At 38.6% G+C, this 25,939-nt stretch overlaps 1 protein-coding gene across 2 annotated transcripts in view; it reads left to right on the forward strand.

The window, feature by feature from the left end:
* The window catches only part of NOX4 (NADPH oxidase 4), a 187,446-nt gene that overhangs the window by 128,537 nt on the left and 32,970 nt on the right, over positions 1-25,939 (forward strand). For both annotated transcript variants that reach the window (XM_005896256.2, XM_005896258.2), the window contains exon 14: positions 25,702-25,821. In XM_005896256.2, coding sequence (XP_005896318.1) covers positions 25,702-25,821 — 120 coding nt within the window. The remainder of the gene's footprint in view (positions 1-25,701; positions 25,822-25,939) is intronic.

Raw genomic sequence — 25,939 nt, forward strand, 5'->3', positions numbered from 1 at the left:
AGGCTGAGAATCAATAAACTATTATCTGAACTAAAAAAAAAAAGTCACCATGTTAAAGAATTAGAGCTTGGTTTACACATATTTAATCAAAAGTCAGACACGACTGAGCAACTTCACTTTCACTTTTCACTTTCATGCATTGGAGAAGGAAATGGCAACCCACTCCAGTGTTCTTGCCTTGAGAATCCCAGGGAAGCGGGAGCCTGGTTGGCTGCCGTCTATGGGGTCGCACAGAGTTGGACATGACTGAAGCAACTTAGCAGCAGCAGCAGCAGCAGCATAATGATGCTAAGTGATTCATTCTTTGATCAGCTTAGCAGTTTATTCAAGAATTTACTGAACTTTACCTTTAGGATAATTTTTCCCCATTTGCTTAGCTATGATGATATTTACTTAATTCTGATCACAAAATAAATGTAGAATCTGAATTACCGCTTCATTGTTTCAGATATTAAGTCAGGTTTAATCTCTAGGAATAATCTTCCAGTCTCCTCCCAGTGCCCACAGGACATACATGTGCCTGGACAGACCTTGCATGGGCACACTTCTCTTCATGTTCATGTTGGCAGGGAGCATGGAGGCACTCAAGGAGGTCCACGCACGTCCATCCCTATTTTTGCCCACAGCTACCATTTGCAAAGACCAGTGATGCTTGTTTTGCTGCCTCTTAGGCTTACTGTCTGCCTGATGCCATTGTTTAAAGAGGGGGCTCACAGTGTGTTCTCAGCGGGTAATCTGACTGCAGCTGTTTCCGTAGGTGTCCTCAGCTGTATCATTTTACGTGCATCTTGCTTGTTCTTAGATTACTTTTCTGACAGTGATGTGATCCAGGCTACTGTTTAACAGACATCATGAGACAGTCCTTTATCAGTGTCTCACCCTTGGAGTAGATATTCTTTGTGAAATCTGTAGATTAAAAGAATAAAATCATCCATTGATGCCACACACACCATATTACAGCATTTAAGCATGCAGACTCAGAGTGCTTTACCTGCCAACTTGGTGGCCTGGGTGACCTGTATCTCTGTGCCTCAGTTCCACCTATGTGAAAGGAGGAACATAAACATATTTACCATTCAAGCATGGTACAAAGATCAAATGAAGTAATGAAAAAATATTTTGAACTGAGCTTGACACATAGTAAATACTGCAAATTAGCTGCAGTTGTTTAAAATTGCATATAAAATTACCTAGATTTATATGTTTTCAAATACTGTAGGAAATAGATTGTTCATTTGTTTTCCAGGATAGCTTTGATGTCAAGATGCTTTCATCAACCCAGCCTCATTAATATTTAGAGAAGTACAATTTGGTCAGGATTTCTAAATTACTGCTAGATGCTGATGTGAGGTACTTCTTCAGTTCAGTTCAGTAGTTCAGACATGTCCGACTCTTTGCAACCCAGTGGACTGCAGCATGCCAGACTTCCTGCCCATCACCAACTCTCGGGTCCTACAAACTCATGTCCAACGAGTCGGTGATTGCAACCAACCATCTCCTCCTCTGTTGTCCCCCTCTCTTCCCGCCTTCAATCTTTCCCAACGTCAGGGTCTTTTCCAATGAGTCACTTCTTTGCATCAGGTGGCCAAATTATTGGAGTTTTAGCTTCAACATCAGTCCTTCCAATGAATGTTCAGGACTGATTTCCTTTCGGATGGACTGGTTGGATATCTTTGCAGTCCAAGGGACTCTCAAGAGTCTTCTCCAACACCAAGTTCAAAAGCATCAGTTCTTCAGTGCTCAGCTTTTTTTATAGTCCAACTAGTGGAAAAACCATAGGTTTGACTAAACTACCTTTGTCAGCAAAATAATATCTCTGCTTTTTAATATGCTGTCTAGTTTGGTCATACCTTTTCTTCCAAGGAGCAAGCATCTTTCAGTCTCATGGCTGCAGTCACCATCTGCAGTGATTTTGGAGCCCCCCCCAAAAAAGTCTGTCACTGTTTCCATTGTTTCCCCATCTACTTGCCATGCAGTGATGGGACCAGATGCCATGATCTTAGTTTTCTGAAAGTTGAGTTTAAGCCAACTTTTTCACTCTCCTCTTTCACTTTCATCAAGTGGCTGTTTAGTTCTTCTTCGCTTTCTTCCATAAGGATGGTGTCATCTGCATATCTGAGGTTATTGATATTTCTCCCAGCAATCTTGATTCCAGCTTGTGCTTCATCCAGCCCAGAGCTTCTCATGATGGATTCTGCATATAAGTTAAATAAGCAGGGTGACAATATACAGCTCTGATGTACTCCTTTCCAGATTTGGAACCAGTCTGTTCTTCCATGTCCAGTTTTAACTGTTGCTTCTTGACCTGCATACAGATTTCTCAGGAGGCAGGTCAAGTGGTCTGGTATTCCCATCTCTTTCAGAATTTTCCACAGTTTGTTGTGACCCACACAGTCAAAGGCTTTGGCATAGTCAATAAAGCAGAAACAGATATTTTTCTGGAACTCTCTTGCTTTTTCTATGATCCAACGGATGTTGGCAATTTGATCTCTGGTTTCTCTGCCTTTTCTAAAACCAACTAGAACATCTGGAAGTTCATGGTTCACATATTGTTGAAGCCTGACTTGGAGAATTTTGAGCATACTTTACTTGCGTGTGAGATGAGTGCAATTGTGCGGTAGTTTGAGCATTCTTTGGCATTGCCTTTGTTTGGGATTGGAATGAAAATTGACCTTTTCCAGTCCTGTGGCCACTGCTGATTCTTCCAGATTTGCTGGCATATTGAGTGCAGCACTTTCACAGCATCATGTTTTAGGATTTGAAATAGCTCCACTGGAATTCCATCACCTCCACTAGCTTTGTGAAGTAGCCATCATAGTCAACAAAAGAGTCCAAAATGCAGTAGTTGGATGCAATCTCAAAAATGACAGGATGATCTCTGTTCATTTCCAAGGCAAACCATTCAATATCACAGTGAAAGTGAAAGTGAAATTCGCTCACTTGTGTCCAACTCTTTGCGCCCCATGGACTATATACAGCCCATGAAATTCTCTAGGCCACAGTACTGGAGTGGTAGCCTTTCCCTTCTCCGGGGGATCTTCCCAACAATATCACCATAATCCACATCTGTGCCCCAACAGTAATGCTGAAGAAGCTGAAGTTGAATGGTTCTATGAAGACCTACAAGACCTTCTGGAATTAACACCCCCAAAAGATGTCCTTTTCATTGTAGGGGACTGGAATGCAAAAGTAAGAAGTCAAGAGATACCTGGAGTAACAGGCAAATTTGTCCTTGGAATACAAAACAAAGCAGGTCAAAGGCTAACAGAGTTTTGCCAAGAGAACGCACTGATCATAGCAAACACTCTCTTTCCAACAACACAAGAGACATCTTCACATGGACATCACCAGATGGTCAATACTGAAATCAGATTGATTATATTATTTGCAGTCAAAGATTCAGAAGCTTTATACAGTCAGCAAAAAGAAGACCAGGAGCTGACTGTGGCTCAGATCATGAATTCCTTATTGCCAATTTCAGACTTAAATTGAAGAAAGTAGGGAAAACCAGTAGACCGTTCAGTTATAACCTAAATCAAATCCCTTCCTATTAAACCTTGGAAGTAACAAATAGATTTAAGGGATTAGATCTGGTAGACAGAGTGCCTGAAGAACTATGGGTGGAGGTTTGTGACATTGTACAGGAGTCAGGGATCAAGACCATCCCTAAGAAAATGAAATGCAAAAAGGCAAAATGGTTGTCTGAGGAGGTCTTACAAATAGCTGAGGAAAGAAGAGAAGCAAAAGGCAAAGGAGAAAAGGAAAGATATATCCATTTGAATGCAGAGTTCCAAAGAATAACAAGGAGAGATAAGAAAACCTTCCTCAGTGATCAGTGGAAAGAAATAGAGGAAAACAATATAATGGGAAAGACTAGAGATCTCTTCAAGAAAATTAGAGATCCCAAGGGAACATTTCATACAAAGATGGGCACAATAAAGGACAGAAATGGTATGGACCTAATAAAAACAGAAGATATTAAGAAGAGGTGGCGAGAATACACAGAAGAACTATACAAAAAAAAAATCTTCATGACCCAGATAGTGTGATTATTCACCTAGAGCCAGACATCCTGGAATGCAAAGTCAAATGGGCTTTAGGAAGCGTCTCTACAAACAAAGCTAGTGGAGGTGATGGAATTCCAGTTGAGATACTGCTTAGCTGACCACTTAATGTCTTTATGAGTTTCTTTTTTCTGAACTATCAATGAAAACCTGCTAATAAGAGGTTTCTGCACCTGAATAATAAACATATAAAAATTTGTATTAAATACAATTCATTTATTTTAAGTTACAGAATATTAAGCATTTTCATCTTCCCATAGGTGATCAGATTTAATGTCTCCTTTGGCCGAATCCTAGCAAGTGCTGGAGGACACAGAAGGAACAATATGATTCAGTTTGTGCTGTCCTAGGGTGTTTAGAGTTGGTCCAGACAAGGGCATAGGAACGAAAACTCTGGACATGTGAGCAATACCCATGTAAAGGAGGTGGGATGTGGACTTCCCTAGCGGTCCAGTGGTTAAGAATTCACCTTCCAACGCGGTGGGTGCAGGTTTGATCCCTGTTTGGGGAACTAAGATCCTACGTGCTTCGTGGCCAAAAAACCTAAATGTAAAGCAGAAGCAAAATTGAAAGAAATGTAATAAAGACTTTTTAAAAAGTATGAAGAATGTTGGGGTAGAAGATGAGAAAGTTGTGGTAAGAGCCAGTTAGTAAATACAAGTGGGCAGGGAATCTGTGTATGTCTAGGCCTAATTTAAACTAATTTTGCATTATTCTTGGTTTTTAATACTGTCATTTGTTCTCTCATTTATGCTCACTCTCAAATATGCTCTCATTATTCATTATTGAAGATAACTAAAATCAAGGAGTTTGTAATTTTGTGTCAAAGAAAAATTTCTCGAATGCTGTAAGTTTAATCAAACCATTAGTATTTCTTGCTTTTATTCACAGTGAAGTATACCTATTTACAGTATGATTTTTTTGATTCTTTTACTGACTCATTGCATATAGACTCCATTAGTGAGAGATATGTTTTAAGAGCTAAAATATGGGTTAAGAAGGTACCTGCTTGCCTTATATTATGTGGAGTCACAGAGAGATATTTACAGAGGATAATGTAGCTGACTACTTTGAGTGAGACTCACTTTGCATTGGTTAATATAGACTGATAAAGGGACTGTGTAGTTTGGATTGGGGGGATGGGTCTCTAGTGAGTATAGTGGCCCTGTAATTTAAACATCTTGTCAAGAGACACCTAATGGATAATAAAACATGGAAAAGGGTGTCCTTTATTTAAGAGAAAAAAAAATCATGGAGAGAACTAACTAGTTCTTGAAATGTCTGTATACATGTGTTTTCTAAGGGAAAGTCACTTAAAAAAACACACACATTACCTACAATGATGCTGGAGACCATTGTTCTAAAATATAACAATGCTAATTGATCACGTTCTTACGTTCCTGAACTCGAATTTGACTCATTGCCAAAGCTAGACACATCCATTCTCTTCAGAATGTCAGAGAAGACATTGCACCATGAAAATTCTCAGAGTAGGATAGATGTGTCAGACATAGACGAGTGACAAGAAGGAAATGAATGCATACTCAAAATAAATGTTGATTCATAGTTTAGAGGGAAGAAATGAAGATAATGAAGCTTAAGTTTGGTTGCACATTTCTTAGCTGGCATCACTGTTATTAACTTTACGGATCTAGGTTTATAATATATTTAGAATAGAGGATAGCTATAAATATTCTTATCCTTGCAAATGCAGCTGGGCATGTAGAATGGTTGAGGACATTAGGCAGAATTTTATTCGTAAATGACCTGCAGCCATTTTGACAGTTAGGCTAGCAAAACATATTTCAATGGCTCTGAAACTTTAATCATAATATATATAAAAATATGGTGAAAAAATAGGAATTAAATATTGCATATCTCTATTTGGTTCTCATAAATATCAAATTCTCTGGATTGCTTAATGTCATAAGTGCTTAGAGAGGGGAATATTATTTATGACAAAATTCAAAGCTCTTTCTTTTTGGCATGGTTTGCCACCAAAGGACAACTTTGATTATTTGGACAATGAAAGCAATCTCCTAACCCAATGTCATTTCCAATGGGCTGCTTATAAATGGCTTAAAATGGTGATATTGAGTAATATAGCTAAATTGCAGAGCTTCAGATGACCTTTCTGGATGTCATCTATTCTCCAAGTTGCCTTCCTTTTTCTTCCCAAAGGAAGTTTTGAGTTCCTCTTCTTCCAGAGACCCTCTTTCCCTCTTGAGTAATTTTTGTTCAGTCTGCACATCTGTAATATTTTTGTCACCTGAACTAAGTTATGCTCATTCATAATAAAAATAACAACATTTAATGCTTTCTACTTGCCAAGATTGTGTTATGAGTTTTATATGCATTATTTCATTTAATCTTACCATCCCCCTGTGAGGTAAGTGGGATCATTTCCCCAATTATACAGAGTTTACAGCTTAAGGGACTAAAACTTATAGGGGTTAAGTGATTTGCCCAAAGTCACACAGCAAAGCTGGATCTCAAACCCAGGTCTGCCTGCCCCCCAAATTATAACTAGCTGTGTTATACTGCCTCTCATTTATTCAACAGTTCATGTCTCCATTCTTCAAATATTTATTGAAAAATTACGTGCATCAGAAGCACTCAGAATTACTGAAAACACAAAAGTGATTAGGATGTAGTAAATAGTTTTGAGGAACCTGGAGTCCAGTGGGAGAAAAGCAGAATCAGAGTTTAGTGGAGAAATTAATGATAGCAATATAATAAGTCCTATAAATGATAGAGAAGTACACAAAATTCAATGAGAGAAGATAAAGTACTTTCCTGTCTAGATAATTCATGTAAAGTTTAATTTTCCCTTTGAGTGAAATCTCAAGAAGTGCTATGGAAACCAGATGAAGAGGCTTTTTGGCTTGAACAAAGAGCATAACAGCATATGGAACCATGAAAGTGGGTGGTTCGTTGAGAGATGATATTTCAAATTCAGTAGGGAGGTGATAAAGGATCAGTGGTGTCGTATAGTAATGGAGAAAAGCCGATAGATGTCTGAGAATTGAGCAGGCACAGTCAGCAGACTGGGATACAAAGAAGAGGTGGGAAGAAGATGGAAAGAGTGAGGGAGGTGAGGGAAGAAGGACTTCAGGGAAGGAATTCAAGCTTTTTCTCTTGCACCACGTCCTGTCTTACTGTCCCTTTGACTAATGACAAGTGGCAGGTCTCTCTGAGCATGACTTTTCCCCTCTCCTTCTCATACAATACTGTCACTGTAGGAAAGAGTCTGTTTCTCCTTTATTCTCACACACAATCCTTCTGACACCAGATGTGTGCGACTTTTTCCCACACCAACCAGTTTTTCCATATCAGCCTGGTGCCTGGCAATTCAATTCATTTCTGACACTAACCAGAGTTGGTTGCAGAGCCCACCGATTAAGGGCTCAGTCCAGTAAGATTGCTCACCCCCATTTCAAATGCCAGTCACAAGTAATAAGTCCCCAGGTTACTTGCATCTTCTCCCCAAATTAGCTGTAAATCAGGGTTCCCATGACCCCCTCCTTGGGGGTCCTTTGCTCACAGAACTTAGGGAAAGATGTATGGATTTATTGTGTAATAAAGGATATGAAAAAGCAGGTGAAAAAGCCAGATGGATATAAGCAGCAAATGAGTGAGGTCTGGGAGCATCCTGAGTATAGAGATTCTACTCCCATAGAGTTGGGATGCATCCCCCCTTGGCATGGAGATGTGTTCACCAAGCTGGGCACTCTCTAAAGCCCTCTTTGTGGAGATGTTGTCACAGAGGCACGATCAGCTAGTAACTTCACTCCCAGCTCCTCTCCACTCTCCAGAGAATAGCGGGGTGGAGCTGGAAGTTTTAAGTTTCTAATCCTGGCCTGGTGTTTCTGGTGACCAGCCACATCCTGGAGGCTACCAAGAGTTGTCTCCTGAGAACCAGAGACATTCCTAGAAGCAGGAAATAGAGCCAGGACATAGGAACTCTGTGTCAGATGCACCTATCATTGAGGAAATTACAAAGGTCTTAGGAGCCCTGTGTCAAGAATTAGAGTTAAAGACGAGGTTCTAGGATAAAAGATTCTCCTGGTATCCAGAAGTACACGAGTTTTAGGAGCTCTGTGTCAGGAACTCGGGTTAGATGGGTAGGTGTTTATTAATATATAGATAGATTTATATGGAGATATTGATACAGATACTTAAGTACTTCCTTCTAATGTTGCTTTGAGGAATGCACAGCACTTAGTGTAATCCTACTTTGTAAAACTTTGTTCAATAAAAGGACATAAAATACCTGACCTTTTTCAAATGTGAATTCCCACTATCCTCATTCCCAGCTCTACTCTACCTTTTCCCAAATCTATGCCTCACCTCAGGGCAGAGGGAAGAGGTTCTACCCCATGGTCTGCTTTATTGTCTTCATTCCAGTCTAGATCCTGCCAGAACTGACCTGCTTTGCCCAACAATGTTGGTTCTGGGTGATGAGAACTGTTTATAGAGTGATTAAAAAGGAAGACCATATCACATCTATTCATAATATTCTTCATAATATCCATAATGTTAAAGGATTATTGTCTTTCATTTTTTCATCTTTAAACTTAGTTTTTTTCTTTTATATAGAAATGATATTACAACACCTGACTGGCAGAGGATGTAAAAAAAACAAAAAAGTGATATTCTACCTAGAACGTTCAGTCCAGTTCAGTTGCTCAGTCATTTCCCACTCAGCAGCCCCATGAATCGCAGCACGCCAGGCCTCCCTCTCCATCACCAACTCCTGGAGTTTACTCAAACTCATGTCCATGGAGTCGGTGATACCATCCAGCCATCTCATCCTCTGTCATCCCCTTCTCCTCCTGCCCCCAATCCCTCCCAGCATCAGAGTCTTTTCCAATGAGTCAACTCTTCGCATCAGGTGGCCAAAGTATTGGAGTTTCAGCTTTAGCATCAGTCCTTCCAATGAACACCCAGGACTGATCTCCTTTAGAATGGACTGCTTGGATCTCCTTGCAGTTCAAGGGACTCTCAAGAGTCTTCTCCAACACCACAGTTCAAAACCATCAATTCTTCAGTGCTCAGCTTTCTTCACAGTCCAACTCTCACATCCATACATGACCACTGGAAAAACCATAGCCTTGACTAGACAGACCTTTGTTGGCAAAGCAATGTCTCTGCTTTTGAATATGCTATCTAGGTTGGTCATAACTTTCCTTCCAAGGAGTAAGCGTCTTTTAATTTCATGGCTGCAATCACCATCTGCAGTGATTTTGGAGCCCCCCAAAATAAAGTCTGACACTGTTTCCACTGTTTCCCCATTTATTTCTCATGGTGATGAGACCAGATGCCATGGTCTTCGTTTTCTGAATGTTGAGCTTTAAGCCAACTTTTTCATCTCCTCTTTCACTTTCATCAAGAGGCTTTTTAGTTCCTCTTCACTTTCTGCCATAAGGGTGGTGTCATCTGCATATCTGAAGTTATTGATATTTCTAGAATGCAGCAATAAGGATTCTTAATTCTTGAATATTTTTAAATCTAGGTAAGCACATTGTTGGACATAAGCTATCCCTAGATAGTAGATCCCAGCCCTTGGGCAAGAATTCACAAGTAAAAACATTGCCATCAAGACTGCAAAAACACGTGGACCTCAAAAAAAAAAAAAATTCTACAGGAAGTGAGGCACTGCTGCAATTGTAAAGACTCCACTCAGACATTTGATAAGTCAAGGAACTCTATTCATGCAAGACAAATGGACAGGAATAAGGATGCCTCAGTGTTGAGTGAGAGGAACTCATTCTAGACTACAGTCAGACTGGTTCAAGGACAGAGCCAAGATCAGCTGTCGCTGGGACGTCAGGCAGCTGAAATCTTGAACAGGCTGAGGAAGTAAACACTTTCTGGGAGATGAAGTACCCTGGAGTCTCCTTCTCGTGCCTGTGAGGGTTCTTTGCTTTCTTTGTTCTGCCTCATTCTGCATTCTCAGCTGTCAGACGTCTCCTCAGGCTTCACTTGTTTTCCGGTTTTTGTTTGTTTTTAATAGTTTGTGCATCTGTTTGTTTGTGGTTGTGCTGGGCCTTCGTTGCTGCTCTGGCTTTTCTCCGGTTGTAGGAGCGGGGGTTGTGCTCCACTTGCGGTGCGCTGGCTCCTCTTGGTGACGCTGTCTTCTTGCCAAGCAGGGGCCCTGGAGCCTGGGCTCCGTAGTTGCGGTGCTCTGGCTCAGGGCCTCGTTGCTTCACAGTGTGTGGAATCTTCCCAGACCAGGGAGCAAACCCTTGTCTGCTGCATCTCCTGCATTCGCCCGCGGATTCTTTTCCACTGCGCCACCTGGGAAGCCCTGTTCCTGTTTTACGCAGAAATTGTCTATCAGTTGAGAGAGAAAGTGGCCTGAAGTTCTTCCTTTGTTAAAAATCTTAGAATCCTATCTTAATACCCTTGGATAGAAACAGCCTCCCTTTTGCATGCAGTGAAAGTATCAGCTGCTCAGTCGTGTCCCACTCATTGCGACTCCAAGGATGGTAGCCCACCAGGCTCCTTTGTCCATGGGATTCTCCAGGCAAGAATACTGGAGTGGGTTGCCATTTCCTTCTCCAGGGGATCTTCCTGACCCAGGAATCGAACCTGGGTCTCCTGCAGTGCAGGCAGATTCTTTACCATCTGAGCCAACAGGAAAGTCCTTTTTGCATAAGGTGATGTATATGTAACTCCTCAACAGTATTGGCAGAGTTATCAGAGTTAAACCATGATTTTAAGACCAGTTTATTACCTATTTGTTGTTGTTCAGTCTCTGAGTTGTGTCCGACTCTTTTTAACTCCACAGACTGCAGCACTCCAACATTCCCTGTCCCAAACTGGAGTTTGCTCAAATTCATGTTCGTTGAGTCAATGATGCTATCTAACTATCTCATGCTCTGCTGCCCACTTCTCCTTTTTTCCTTATGAACCTACAGTGTAAATGAATAGTTTAAAAGCAGTTAAAAATTTAATCAATTCTTAATGTTTATAGTCATATAATTTTGATAATATGTTTGTTTTATGGGAATTCCTTGCCAAAGAATTTTTCTCCTTGGAGCCGTTAAATTAATTAATTTTTCTGTTTGGAAAACTTTGCTTGTATAATTCAGAACTCCAAGAAACATATCAATCAAAGCAGTTTTTCAAAAAATGTTGCTTTTATTTATGTATGAGATTGCATTAGTATTCATCACTCATTAGTTACAGAGATTCCTTAGCCCTCTGGTGATTTCTTTCACCTACTGGTGAAATTTTCTTCCTTAAGCTGTTCCTAATGTCTGAACAACGTGGGTGACCACCCACCACCTCCTACCAAGCCTTCACTTAAATGTTAAGGGTCTGCCCAGGTCACCATATTTAAAATTCCCACCTGCACCAGCTCACTCTGTATCCTTACCTGCTTTACTAGCACCATCAATGTAACCTGGGCTATTGTTAGAAATACAGATTCTCAGATTTCACCCCAGACTTATTGACCCAGGAAATCTGGGTGTGGAGTCCAGCACTCTATTTTAGCAAGCCCTTCAAAAATTTCTGATGCAAACTAACATTTGAGGACCATTAGAGAAAGATAGAAAGATTCCAAGGACCTTCTCAACTTTTTTAACTCCCTCCCTCCCACTTCTTGTTGTTTTTATTGATACGATTACTTCCCGGGAATGAATGCTCTAAATCGACACCTATCCTCTTTAGGGAAGTAGTTAATCACATTCATCATTTCCCCAGAAAAAAAATGGTCATAGGAGGGATGGCTCCAAACTCTTCTATCCCGCAAAGCAGGATTTTCCAGGAGTTCCTCGACACAATGTGCCCTTTTCATATTTTATTTTGCTTTTATGTTCCCTGGGTCAGGAAGATTCCCTGGAGAAGGGAATGGTAACCCAATCCAGTATACTTGCCTGGAGAATTCCATGGACTGAGGAGCCTGGGCCACAGTCCAGGGGGTCTCAAAGAATCAAACACGACCAAGCGACTAACACTTTATGTCTTCTCCCTAATCAAAATAATTTAAAATTGATTGTAATCATTAATATGCAATCATTAAGAAGATGAGCTTTGGAGGCAGTCTTACCAGAAATTTAATAATAATCTTCCTTTTTTTTTGTTTAAAAATGTTATTAAGAAAAATGTTGATAGATAATTTTTTAAGTTTCTAATTAAAACTTATTATTCTATATTAGAGTATAGCAGATTAACAATGCTGTGAGAGTTTCAGGTGGCCAACAAATGGACTCAGCTGTACATCTACAAACTCCCCTCGCATCCAGGTGGCCACATAACATTGAGTAGAATTCTCAGTGCTACACAATATGTCCTTGTTGGTTATTTATTTTAAATATAGCAGTGTGTACATGTCCATCCCAAACTCCCTAATTATCCCTTAGCCTCAGCAACCATATATTCATTCTCTAAGTCTTGATTCTGTTTCTGTTTTGTAAATAAGTTCGATCGTTTCTTGCTTAGATTCCACATATAAGGGATGTCATATGATATTTCTCTTTCTCTGTCTGACTTATTTCACACAGTATGACAATCTCCAGGTCCATTCATGTTGCTGCAAGTGGCATTATTATTTTCTTTTTAGTGGCTGAGTAGTATTCCATTTATACATGTACCACGTATTCTTTATCCATTCCTCTGTTGATGGACATTTAGGTTGCTTCCATGTCTTGGCTATTGTGAAGAATGAATGAACACTAGGGAGCATGTATCCTTTCAGACTATGTCTTTTTCCACATATATGCTCAGGAGTGAGATTGAGTGACAATCTTTCTTTTTAATAGATGTGTGGGCTTGAGGAAATTGCTCAAGATTTTTGAGTTTTGGTTCCCTCTCTAGTAAAAGGGAGATTATACCTTCCTGTGAAAGTTGTGATGTGGATTAGGAGTGAAGGTATATATAGAACATTTAGATAGGCCCTGAATTAAAGGAAGGGCTTCCCTCATAGCTCAGTTGGTAAAGAATCTGCCTGCAATACAGGAGACCCTGGTTCAATTCCTGGGTCAGGAAGATCCGCTAGAGATGGAATAGGCTACCCACTCCAGTATTCTTGGGCTTCTTTTGTGGCTAAGCTGGTAAAGAACCCGCCTGCAATGTGGGAGACCTGGATTCGATCCCTGGGTTGGGAAGATCCCCTGCAGAAGGGAAAGGCTACCCACTCTGGTATTCTGGCCTGCAAAATTCCAAATAAATGTTCAATGAGGAGTATCTATTATTATGATACCTTATTTTAGGTTTCAAGAAGTAAGGGTCTCAGATAGTTATTGACTTTTTCTAAATTAGAATAACTTTTAAAGTAAAAGCTAATCAGATGAAGATAAAAAGGAAAGCTAATCAGATGAAGATAAAAAGGAAAATTATTTTCCAAAATGTACATTTGCATCAGCATTAAATGGATATAAATTATGGATTTTTATTATTAATGATAATATGTAATATTTATCACATGCTTACTATGTCCAGGCACCATGTTAAAACTTTTGTCAAGTATATTTACATTCAACTACATAAAATAAAAATATAGCTAAAATGATGGGGGCTTATTTTTCTCATGTGACAACATGTACCAAGATAACTGGTGGCTTAGGGAAATCCCTCATGGTCCAGTGGTTAGGACTCCACATTCTCCCTGCTGAGGGCCCAGTTTCAGTCCCTGGTTGGGGAACTAAAATCCCACAAGCTGAGCAGTGAGGCCAGAAAAGAAACAAAAAAACTGAGAAAAAAAGATAAGTGGTGGCTTATATTGATTGAGTCAGCATATTACATCTCAGGTGTCTGCAAGTCCTGTCCCCTTTCCTTCTCTTGATTGTAAGATGCTTCATTCAGCTTCCGCCATCATATTCTCTTTCCAGACAGAGAAAGAAAAGCATGAAAAATATAGGCAAGTTGAGTCAGTGTCCTCCTTTCCAAGGAACTTTTCAGGACCCCAGCCTCAAACATGTTACATCCTATTAGCCTAAAGTGGATCCTATGTCTTTGTAAGAAAAGGTGGGAATTATTAATATAGTCATTTTTGTCTTAAGTGAATGCATTACAGTAACACCACCAAAAATTGGGAATGAGGACAGGAAAACGGATAAAGGGCAGACAAGCAATGGTCTTTACCTTACCTGAATTACCCCATTTAAGCCTTATAATGATCAGTGAGGCGTGTATTATTCACATCACCTTCTGTTTACAAAGAGTGTAACTGAGTTACCAAGTGATAGGTGACTTGCTGAAGGGAGCACCTACCAGCTGGTGTAGCTGTGATTTAAACTTGATTTAGCGCCTACATTCTAATTTACTATAATGCTATATATTAAACAAGTTTTATTCACTTCCTTAAGTTTTTTTTAAATAAGTCTTTTAAGCTGCATTTTCCCTCCTACTCAGATTTTAAAAGACTAATTTTTGCTGTTGAAATCTCTGTACTGAAAGAAATTGCTGTGAAAGTTTTGAGAACAGAGAATTTTACCCTGCGGTAAGCATTCTCCCTTCTAGTGAAGGGGTCGCAAGTGTATTAAGGCTCTAAAGTTAAAGGCAAGTGACCATGTGGAGCATGTGTTGTTCTTTCAGTACTTCTTTCAACCAAAAATTGTTGGTGCCTATTGTACACCAGCAACTGGAGATAACAACTGAGCTAAATAAACTATTTTAACACAGCATCCTGGTTTTCCTGGGTTTTTGAGTTAGTAGTAAAACCCAAGGAGGAAACATGCTGATTCCTAGACAATAAGGCTAGCTATATTTATAAAAATATGTTTTATTTTGTGGTGTTTTGTTGTTTTCAAAGCACTTTTGTGCGCAGTACTTTGTTATACCTATTTATCCTACTTATATTGGGTTAGCCAAAATTTTGTTCAGGTTTTTCTGTAACAGCCTATGAAAAACCCCAAACATTTTGGCCAACCCAATAAAATTTTCCTCCTGTTTATTGAAAGCTTCTACAATCAAAGAGTAAACATAGAAAATAGAGTGATAAAAACTTATGGGACAGTGATTATTTTTTTTTCTGTCTGAAAAATGTTGCAGCTGGTAAATTGGGTCCCCCACTGAAATTTTACATTTTGGGATTCTGTATTCCAGATCATCTAAGGAAGAGAAAAATGATGGCAGAGGAAGATGAGCCAAACATTAAAATCCATATACTCACAAAATATGATGATATTACACTTAATTCCCAAAGGCTGTCTAACTTTATAGGCTGAGACTTTATTGATGGTATTTCTGAATTCTTTCTTGGATTTTATTTTTAAACATAGTTCTATGTTCATCGTTTTGTTTTGGTTTCGTTTCAGAGTCTGCAGTGATATATATGTAACGCTATTTGCCTATCTTCCTTTTCACCCACATTTTTTTCTGTTGGTATTTAGTGCTTATTTTTCTAGAACAGTTATTCTCTGCTCCTGGTAATGCTAATGTGAATTATGTTGGATTTTATTTGTATTCTCTATTAACCATTCAATTTTGGGGAAGATTCACATTCAGATAGCAGACATTACTCTCCAGGTCTTGAAAGAACGAATTCATCACTTTCTACAAAGTCTCAAAGAAGATTCACAGAATACAAAAGAAAATTAGATGGAAAAATCCCACTTTATTATCAACATTAATGGAGTTCTCTGGAAAGATGCACTGTGTGTGCTTAGTCACTCAGTCGCGTTTGGCTCTTGTGACCCCACGTACTGTAGCCTGTCAGGCTCCTCTGTCTATGGAATTCTCCAAGCAGAATACTGGAGTTGGTATCCATTCCCTTCCCATCCCAGGGATCAAACCCATGTCTTCTGCATTGTGGGCAGATTCTTTATCATCTGAGCCGCCAGGGAAGCATAACAGCAATGCATCTCAGACCTTAATGTGCTTACAAACCACCCGGGAGCCCTAATAAAACACAGATTCTGATTCAGCAAGTCCGAAGTTGGATCTGAGTCTATTTCTACCAAGGTCTCATGTAGAATTGATACTTTTGCTCCAAGAACCACACTTTTAATGGAAACATACCATGTATTAGTCAAAGGCTAAAGAAGGGCTTTTCATTCCTTTCAAGATCGAATTTTATCATAGCTGTGACCAGGGAAGAGAGAAGTGCTCTGCTTACTGAACAGAAAAGAAGAGAGGAGAATAAGGAAGCCTCTCTCCTCGTGGTCACCTGTCTTTGATAGCAAAAGAAAATGTGAAGGCCCTCTCCACCCAGCTGAGTTATCAGTGATTAATAACACCATATCTGCATTGGTTTTTTTCCTTAAAGTGTGTTTCATCTGAACTAAATGTTAACTACAAATATTTTGCTTTTGAATACATTTCCCTCTTATGTCTTTATTCTTTAACTTTCAATTTTTTGTACCCTTATGTTTTATGTGAATCTCTTGAAAGATCCTTTACTCTATTTTATTGTCTTATTCTAGACCAACAGTAATTTACTGAACTTGAGATTTTAGTTAATTTACTTTGAATTACAGTTTATACAATCATTTTATAATGATTATCTGTCCCATATTTTCTGTTCCACTCTCATTTTTTTTTTTTTTTTGGCTGTGAAGACAACATGTATAATAATGATCGAAATCATGGTCTACTTCTTAACTGGATTGAGCTTTCTACACTAATAGAAAAGAAGTGGCAAAGCAAAATACAGCACAAATAAATTTGAGGTTTAAAAGTTTATTCAAACTAAAATTAGCCAGCAATTAAGATAAAGACCTGCTGTACACCTTGCTTTCAGCAGAAAGATAAAGTTGCCATATGGAAAAAAAGAGGAGAGCTAGAAAAAGGATGGGATGATTTGTTTGAGAAAAAGAAATTGCAAAATATTTAAGCCTAAAGGCATGTAAGTGGACAGAAAAGTAAAAAGATTCACTATCATCTTAATAAATAACAGTTCATATTAAATATAAATTTTAAAATAGCACTCTTTGTTGGAAAGGCTGATGTAGTATTCAAGTCTAAAGATCTAAATTCAATCTTAAAGTGTTGATTTTAGCTGAATGTATTCTCTCCAACAGCTTTCAGAAGTAATTTTATTTTAATATGGCTTGCAGCTGGGTTTAAAGATACATTGGACTGGGGTGTGAAATTTGGTTAGGTGCTTTACTTCAAAATTCACTAGGAACTGTCAGCTCATAATTCATGCTTCCAGGTAACTGCCTAGTATGTGGACAGTTTGAAGAGTTTGGCAGCTTTTATTTTATATTATTGAAACTAATTTCCTCATATTAATAAGCATTTCAAGTCACATATTAGCAGATCAAGGCTACATTAGCCAGTACAAAAAACAAAGAGCAAAAAAAAATTCTCCTTAACTTTCTACAAGAACTAAGTCTATCAGCAGTGATCCAGCTATACGTTTATGTATATGCGTGCATGCTAAGTCACTTCAGGCCTGTGTGACTCTTTGTAACCCCATGGACTGTAGCCTCCCAGATTCCTCTGTTCATAGCATTCTCCAGGCAAGAGTACTGGAGTGGGTTGCCATTTCCTTCTCCAGGGGATCTTCCTGACCCAGGGATCCAACCCACATCTCTTATGTCTCCTGCATTGGCAGGTGTGTTCTTGACCACCAGCGCCACCTGGGAGGCTCCTTATGTATATGTATGTTTGAATTTAAGAGTAAAAAATAAACATTATATAACATACTTTATGCTCAATAATAATCTGACCAGTATATAGAAAGCCTACAAATCTAAGCACACAACACATTAATAACTTTAATACATGTTTGATATTGTAGGAGATAAAAATAATTGCTTGTGGTAATAAGCCACAAAGAATATCCTATCTAGATGAATAAGTGAAGTGAATGCTGTAACTCATAGCTTATCCCTCAAAGGTTAGGCCATGCATGTGGTAGACAAGAGCTAATGTGTGGGTTCTGAATCGGGTTGGAGGGCAGGTCAGAGATTCCTGCAAATGGTCCAGACTCCTCAAGTAAAATATGTTCTGTGAATAAAGTAGAGGTTAGATAGTTGGCTCTGCAGAAAGAGGTAGTGAAGACAATTGACTTATTTTGTCCTTGATTCTGAGAGGAACTGGAAAATAAATCTCTCCTGATACTTAATAAACACGAGCTCCATCTCACTTGGGTTAGAACAGTGAGTTCATAATATGTGCATAGCCCAATGAAAACAGACAAAAATTTAGTTTAAACTGATTCCAGATTCAGGAAGAGGAAAATGAAAATCCTCTTTTGGGGGGATACATTTTAATCTTCAAAGGATTCCTATACATGAGGCACCAAGGAGCTCATATTTTTAGAAGATGTGGAAACGAATCAGCATGAGTAGTTGTTAGTAAAGTTGTCTATTTAAAAAGTATGAAGCAAATGTTTAATATGTCTAAAGAATAAAAGAGTATTCAAAGAATAATTGAGGGGCACAGTTCTTCCTGCACTAACCTACTGTGTTCCGCCTTTGCCTGGGAAAGTAATAAAGCCACTCTTTCTTTCTCCTCCATAAAAAATAAACTAATGATTGAGACAAACGACAATCAAATTTCTCAAGACATTTTTGAAAAAGAGCTAATAGAACTTCTAGAAGTGAGAGATAACAATATCACAAACTTGAGCAGTTTATTACAGCCATGGAGAATTGGCAAATAGAACTGAAATAATTATCCATAATGCAGCACACAGAGACAAATATATGGGGAATATGAAAGAAAGGTTGAGATGTGGGAGATGGAGTGAGAAGTTCACCTTACATTAGAGGTTTAAAAGATAAAAAAAGAGATAGTGAAAGGAGATGTAATATTTTAAGAAATGTTAGTTCAAATTTGGGGCTATCAATAAATCCCAAGCAACAAAATAAAAATAAATTCACTCTAGGAAAAGTCATTATTTACTTACTGAAAAGTAAAAGCAGAGGCCAACACTTAACATAAAAGTAATCAAGGAAAGAAAAGAGAGGAGAAGAAACCAAAAGTTAGACAAACAGTTCAAGGCGGTAGTGTGGCGGGTAATTCAACATTGTTGAACCAAATTCAACAGTTCCAAGGGAGAGACCGTCAGACTGAAATGAGAAAATGAAAGGGGCTGATAAGCTGTTTGCAAGAGCTCCACTCAGAACATGAAGATAAAGACAGGCTGAAAAGCTGAAGAAGGTAAAGAATACAGCAGAGACATTCTAACCAAAGAAATGATGTTTCAGATATAGTAGACTTTAAGGTAAAAATGTTTTCAGGCATAAAGAGAGCTAATATCTATAGAAAAAAGTTCAGTTGATTATTTCTGTGCTTGAAAGAATTAGAATAAAGTCCCTTTTAGGAAGATAGTATAGTTTGTTGGATTTCATAAACAGAGATGGAGTTTATTCTGGTGGTAGATGTAAACCGCTTATTAAGTGTGTATCCTTGAGGAAATATTTAAACTTCTAGAACCTCAGCTTCCTACTCAGTGAAATAGAATAATACCATTTAACTCCTATGTAATAATGACAAATAATTCATCTAACACAGGCAGCTCTGTGCCAGTTACATAGCTTTACTGATATCAGAAAAGTCAAGGAAAAGGGTGTTGGTTTTACACTGCAGCATCTTTACATAAGCAGAAAGATCAGGCCTATACATTTATTTTGGTTAGAAGAATAAGCCTTGGGATGTCTAATTTACTTCAAAGATCAGTTCAGTTCGGTTCAGTCACTCAGTTGTGTCTGACTCTTTGCGACCCCATGAATCGCAGCACGCCAGGCCTCCCTGTCCATCACCAACTCCTGGAGTTCACCCAAACTCTTGTCCATCGAGTCGGTGATGCCATCCAGCCATCTCATCCTCTGTCGTCCCCTTCTCCTCCTGCCCCCAATCCCTCCCAGCATCAGAGTCTTTTCCAGTGAGTCAACTCTTCACATGAGGTGGCCAAAGTATTGGAGTCCTTCCAAAGAACCAAGGACTGGTCTCCTTTAGGATGGACTGGTTGGATCTCCTTGCAGTCCTTCCAAAGAACACCCAGAATTGGTCTCCTTTAGGATAGATTGGTTGAATCTCCTTGCAGTCCAGGGGACTCTCAAGAGTCTTCTCCAACACCACAGTTCAAAAGCATCAATTCTTCAGTGCTCAGCTTTCTTCACAGTCCAACTCTCACATCCATACATGACCACAGGAAAAACCATAGCCTTGACTAGATGGACCTTTGTTGGTAAAGTAATCTCTCTGCTTTTTAAGATGCTATCTAGGTTGGTCATAACTTTCCTTCCAAGGAATAAGTGTCTTTTAATTTCATGGCTACAGTCACCATCTGCAGTGATTTTGGAGCCCCCCAAAAAATAAAGTCTGACACCGTTTCCACTGTTTCCCCATCTATTTCCCATGAAGTGATGGGACCAGATGCCATGATCTTCGTTTTCTGAATGCTGAGCTTTAAGCCAACTTTTACACTCTCCTCTTTCACTTTCATCAAGAGGCTTTTAAGTTCCTCTTCACTTTCTGCCATAAGGGTAGTGTCATCTGCATATCTGAAGTTATTGATATTTCTCCCGGCAATCTTGATTCCAGCTTGTGTTTCTTCCAGCCCAGCGTTTCTCATAATGTACTCTGCATATAAGTTAAATACTCAGGGTGACTTCAAATATAGCTATTCTCTTATAGAAACCTCACTGTCCCAGAGCCTTGTTATACACTGAAATTTCATTAAAAAATAACATTTCCTTTGACAACAACCGAAAGAGAATATATGGAGGAATGCCCATTTTTGCCAAACTCAGGATTGATCTGAGATCAAACCGGAGCTTGATAGAGATGTGTTTCATAACCTTCAAGGTGCTATAAAGTTGTTCAGTGTTATCATCTACCTAATGCCTATTAAGAAAAAATATATATTTACTTTTACCCTTATATACTGTCCTCTCAGCCTTCTCTTTCTTTGGGCACAGCTAATAGTCACAAGGTCTTTTATGTTTTAGGCTAGCACATCACATAAAATATCTTTATTGAATATATTTCCAATATTCAATCTATTCTCTAATGTGAAATTTTAGTTACTAAGAAACTTGCACATTTCAAAATGTGCAATTAAACAGTAATTTTATGTTCACAGAGAAACTGGGGACAGCGCATTTCAGAATCATAACAACAAAACTATTCAGCCTCCCCGCCCCATCCTCATCCCTTGCTGGAATTTCCGTAATAATAGTTTTTTTTTTTAACTTGTAAGTGCATGGCTATAAAACTTAAACACCCCTGAACAATTCCAAAATTCGACCCCAGATCACTTTTGCTGAGAAAAACAGACTCTTTTTCATATCCCTGCAAAGGCTGGTGTCAACTGGGGAAAAAAACAGAAATCGTACAACATAAGAGCTGGGAATTGACTTAATTCAGTACCTTAGTGAGGAAAGCAGCCCAGCAAAGAGCCTTTAAGGTAGCTTTGAGAAACGATTTCAAAGAGCTAGGGGTGGAGACCAGCATACACGTGATTTTGATGAAGAGGTTGGTGTAATCGAGCACACATCTCAGTAGAAGCTTGCCATTAGGTCTGAGGAACAGATATACCAATGAATGATTTTAGTGATTTTTCTAGTGTAGGAAGATGCAAGAATCCAGGTTCATAAAAAGTTCTCCTGAAATATTTATACCTATATATGAAAGATTTTTTTTTTCTTTTTGCCTGTTTTCCCAGAGCGCAGTGCACGTCATCTTTTCTTGACCCCGAGCTCCTTTCAGGGTGTACCATCGTCAGCAGCTGCAGTGGCTAATGGCTTGGTTCTTGGAGAACTGGATGCTGGGCGACACCCTTTGCTTCACACACTCATTGAGAGAGTGTCTGTTTGTTTTTTCACATTTAGCCCCTGCCTGATGGAGCACAGGCTGCTCAAACAAAGCAGCTGGGTGGCAGTGGTACACCTCCATTTCTCCTTGGACACAGGCAGGGTTAGTTCCAGAAAATTCTCTCGTATGACCCATGACTGTCACTGAAGTACCTCTTATTCCAAGTGGAAAGTTGTATTTAGATCTGAGTTGCACAACCTAACAGGTTCTCTTTACAAACTAGATACGGCCCATCTTTCTTCACTTTTTCATCTCCCTCACACCCTATCCCCCATCCCCATCCGAATATTCCATCTAGGAGGCATGAAACTTCAGACTGGTCATGGCCCCTTGTGGTCTCAAGTGCCTCATTTATTGAATGGAGATGATAATACTGTACTCACATCACAAAATGTTACAGGTATAGCATTATAGTGAAAAGTACAAAGCATTGAATGTATGCAATATGGCTATATAACACGCTTCTAAAATTGTGTTGTATTTCCTTCTTGTGTATGTTTTTGTCTTAACCACTTCCCTCTTTATAACCTTTTTAAAGACTGAAGTTGTGATTACTCAGTTCCTAATCTCTTTCTGTTTTTTCTCCTTTTTTTTAATTTCTTTTTTTTGCTGCAGCAGATAGTACCTGTGCCTTACTCAGAGTAAACCTTCCTTTATTATATGTTGAATTATATAAGAGCACATTAATTTCCCCCCATTTATTTAATCTCCTTCAGATCAAATTCCTACATGCATCTCTCATCTCACACTGAACTTAGTTCATTTCTTGTGTTGATGCTGGACTCTCCAAGGGCTTGATGGTTCTGGAGGCACTCGCTGATGCCATTAAATTAAAGCATGTCTGATATTTGCGGCCCTGTACAATTCTTAGTAGGCTTTTTCCATGTCACATCTAATTGGTACTTGTTTGTTTTCTTTTTTTTTTTTTTGGATGAAGGAAATCAGAGGTAGGATAAGTAACTTGCCTGTGATACCAATGCTAGTGAATGACTAGAACCCCACGTTCTTGTCTTCTTGCCCAAAGTTATTTCAGAATATCAGAGAGTAGTTATTTAGGGTGCGGGGAGGGTGTGTGTGTGGGCTGGAAAGCAGATAAGTAGGAAAGAGGTAACTTCATGATTCCTTACTCTGTTCTTTGTTAGTCAAATAAAATGTCCTTTGTTATGCCTTTTAAGAAGTGTTGAGAATGAAAAATAATTTTTCTTTACCTATCTAGGTTCTTGGCTGAAACCCCCCACAGTAATGAGAGAGATTAACAGTATTAACAATAAAGATATTTATATCATTAGGCTGACTACACAAATTTGTTTTTTTGGACAATTATTATTTTTTAAGAAATTTATTTTTACTAAGAAAGAAGCTTTAAAATGGCAGTGTTTTATATATATGTGGTTTTTTAAACATAAAGGTATCTAGAACTAAGCAGTCCATAGTATGGCAATTTTACAGTCATCAAAGATAAATTTAGGTCATCAAGTCAACACGTATTCAGGTACCAAGAAGGAGGAAAGAAAGGGACAGAGATAAAGAGATGCAACTTTCAAGCAAGACAGCTTCCTTCAAGGAGCCTTCCAATTTTTCTTTGTTTTGCATCTGCAAATACCTCTTTTTATTGTTACACTAAAATCCATTTATAGAAATTTTGGTTAACTGGTTTATAGGTCTTAGTTACGAGGTTATAGGAACACAGCAGTTATTTTATTGAAATTGAAATTGCCACCTGGACATTTCAATAGAAAAAAAAAAAAAGAAGGGATGGAGTGATTGGTATTTTTTTAACTTTTTATTTTTTATTGGAGTATAGCTGATTAACAATCTTGTGATAGTTTAAGGTGGACAGCAAAGGAACTCAGCCATGCATGTAGATGTATCCGCTCTCTCCCAAACCCCGCTCCCATCCAGGCTGCCACATAACACTGAGCGGAGTTCACTGGTCCTTGTTTGTTATCCATTTTAAATGTAGCAGTGTGTACATGTTGTTTTCAAACTCCCTAAGTATCCCTTCCCGCTGTTCTTCCCCCCTGGCAACCATAAGCTCATTCTTTAAGTCTGTTTTATAAATAAGTTCATTTGTATCATTTCTTTTTAGATTCCAGGTATAGGGATGCTGTACAATATTTTTCCTTCTCTGTCTGACTTACTTCACTCAGTATGACAATCTCTGGGTCTGTCTGTGTTGCTGCAAATGGCATTTCCTTATTTTTAATGGCTGAGTAATACCCCATTGTCTGTATGTACTGTGTCTTCTTTATCCATTCCTCTGTCAGTGGACATTTAGATTGCTTCCATGTCTTGGCTACTGTAAACAGTGCTGCGGGTTTTCTAATTGCACTTACGTTTAAATCACATTAGGCTGAACATAGTCACGCAGCCAGAATTGATGCAAGTCAGTCTTGGATGTGTAATATTTTAGCTGAGCACTTTGCTTCCCTGAATAACATGTATGTTTTGTTATTAAGCAATAATAACACCTAAATGTCCATCAACAGATAAATGGATAAAGAAGAAGTGGTATATATATATGTAATATCAATGACACCCCACTCCAGTACTTTGCCTGGAGAATCCCATGGACGGAGGAGCCTGGTAGGCTGCAGTCCACGGGGTCGCTAAGAGTCGGGCACGACTAAGTGACTTCACTTTCACTTTTCACTTTCATGCATTGGAGAAGGAAATGGAACCCACTCCAGTGTTCTTGTCTGGAGAATCCCAGGGACAGAGGAGCCTGTTGGGCTGCTGTCTATGCGGTTGCACAGAGTCAAACACGACTGAAGGGACTTAGCAGCAGCAGCATGTACACATACAATGGAATGTTACTCAGCCATAAAAGAATGAAATCATGCCGTTTACAGCAATGTGTATGGACCTAGAGATTATCACGCTAAAGCAAAATGAGAAAGACAAATATTATATAATAATGCTTATATGTGGAGTCTAAAAAAAATGATACAAATGTACTTATTTACAAAACAGAAACAGACTCACAGACATAAAAAACAAACTTATGATTACCAAAGACGGGGGAGGAAGTACAGATTAGGAATTTAGAATAATACATACACACTGCTGTATATAAAATAGATAATGAACAAGAACCTATACTATATAGCCCAGGGAACTCTAATCAGTATTGTACAATATGTACAATAACCTATAAAGGGAAATAATCCAAAAAAGAATAGATATGTGTATATGTATAACTGAATCACTGCTATACACACAAACACACAAACTAACAGAGCATTGTAAATCAACTATATGTCAATTTAAAAAAATAAGAGAGAATGGAAGGATGAATATTGAGTGAGCAGTTAACAAGTTTCATTGTAGTTAAGCGGGATTTCATACACAGAGACATACACATGCACACACACACACACACACACATATATATTTGAATATACAAAGTAATGAGAGATTCCTTTGAGATTGTTGTAGGCTCTATACTAATAAACCTGGCCAGAGCAAGAAGAGGAACAGGGTCAGCTTCTTTTCTGTTTACATGGTAAAGGTTTCAAGAAATATTTTTGCTACTGACTTTACCATGGGGAATAGCATTATTGAATTTAGACACAATAAAACAAGATATTTTAATTTAGTCCAGTATATAGTAATAAAATAAATCAAAGCTTTAACTAGTCCTTGGCTCACCATCATGGTCCTATCTACATTTCCCTTCACGTTAAGTAATATTTCCCTCAAAATAGGAATGCATTGAAACCGATGTACTTGTTTTTATATTCATAGTTCATAAACACTTTTTGTTCCTTTAGACTTATTGCGAAGGGAAACAATGAAATGAGGCCTGGGCTATTACAAAGCTTAGACACTAGATTTAGCATACTTGCCACATATTATAGAAACTTAATTTAACTCACTTTCATTTTTTTTCCACCCTTGTCTGCCTCCTCCACAGGCTATATATTGATGGTCCCTTTGGAAGTCCATTTGAAGAATCACTGAACTATGAGGTTAGCCTCTGCGTGGCTGGAGGCATTGGAGTAACTCCGTTTGCGTCAATCCTCAACACTCTGCTGTACGTCATTTTGATCCATTGTATTAGTCCACATAGAGAGCTGTCTATTTCAGACATCTCTTATAGTAAGAAGTAATTCCTTACAGAATTCTTCTACTTGTTCAAAACACTCTTATTT

Source organism: Bos mutus, chromosome 29 (genome assembly GCF_027580195.1).
Source record: "Bos mutus isolate GX-2022 chromosome 29, NWIPB_WYAK_1.1, whole genome shotgun sequence".
In the NCBI taxonomy this organism is placed as follows: Eukaryota; Metazoa; Chordata; class Mammalia; order Artiodactyla; family Bovidae; genus Bos; species Bos mutus.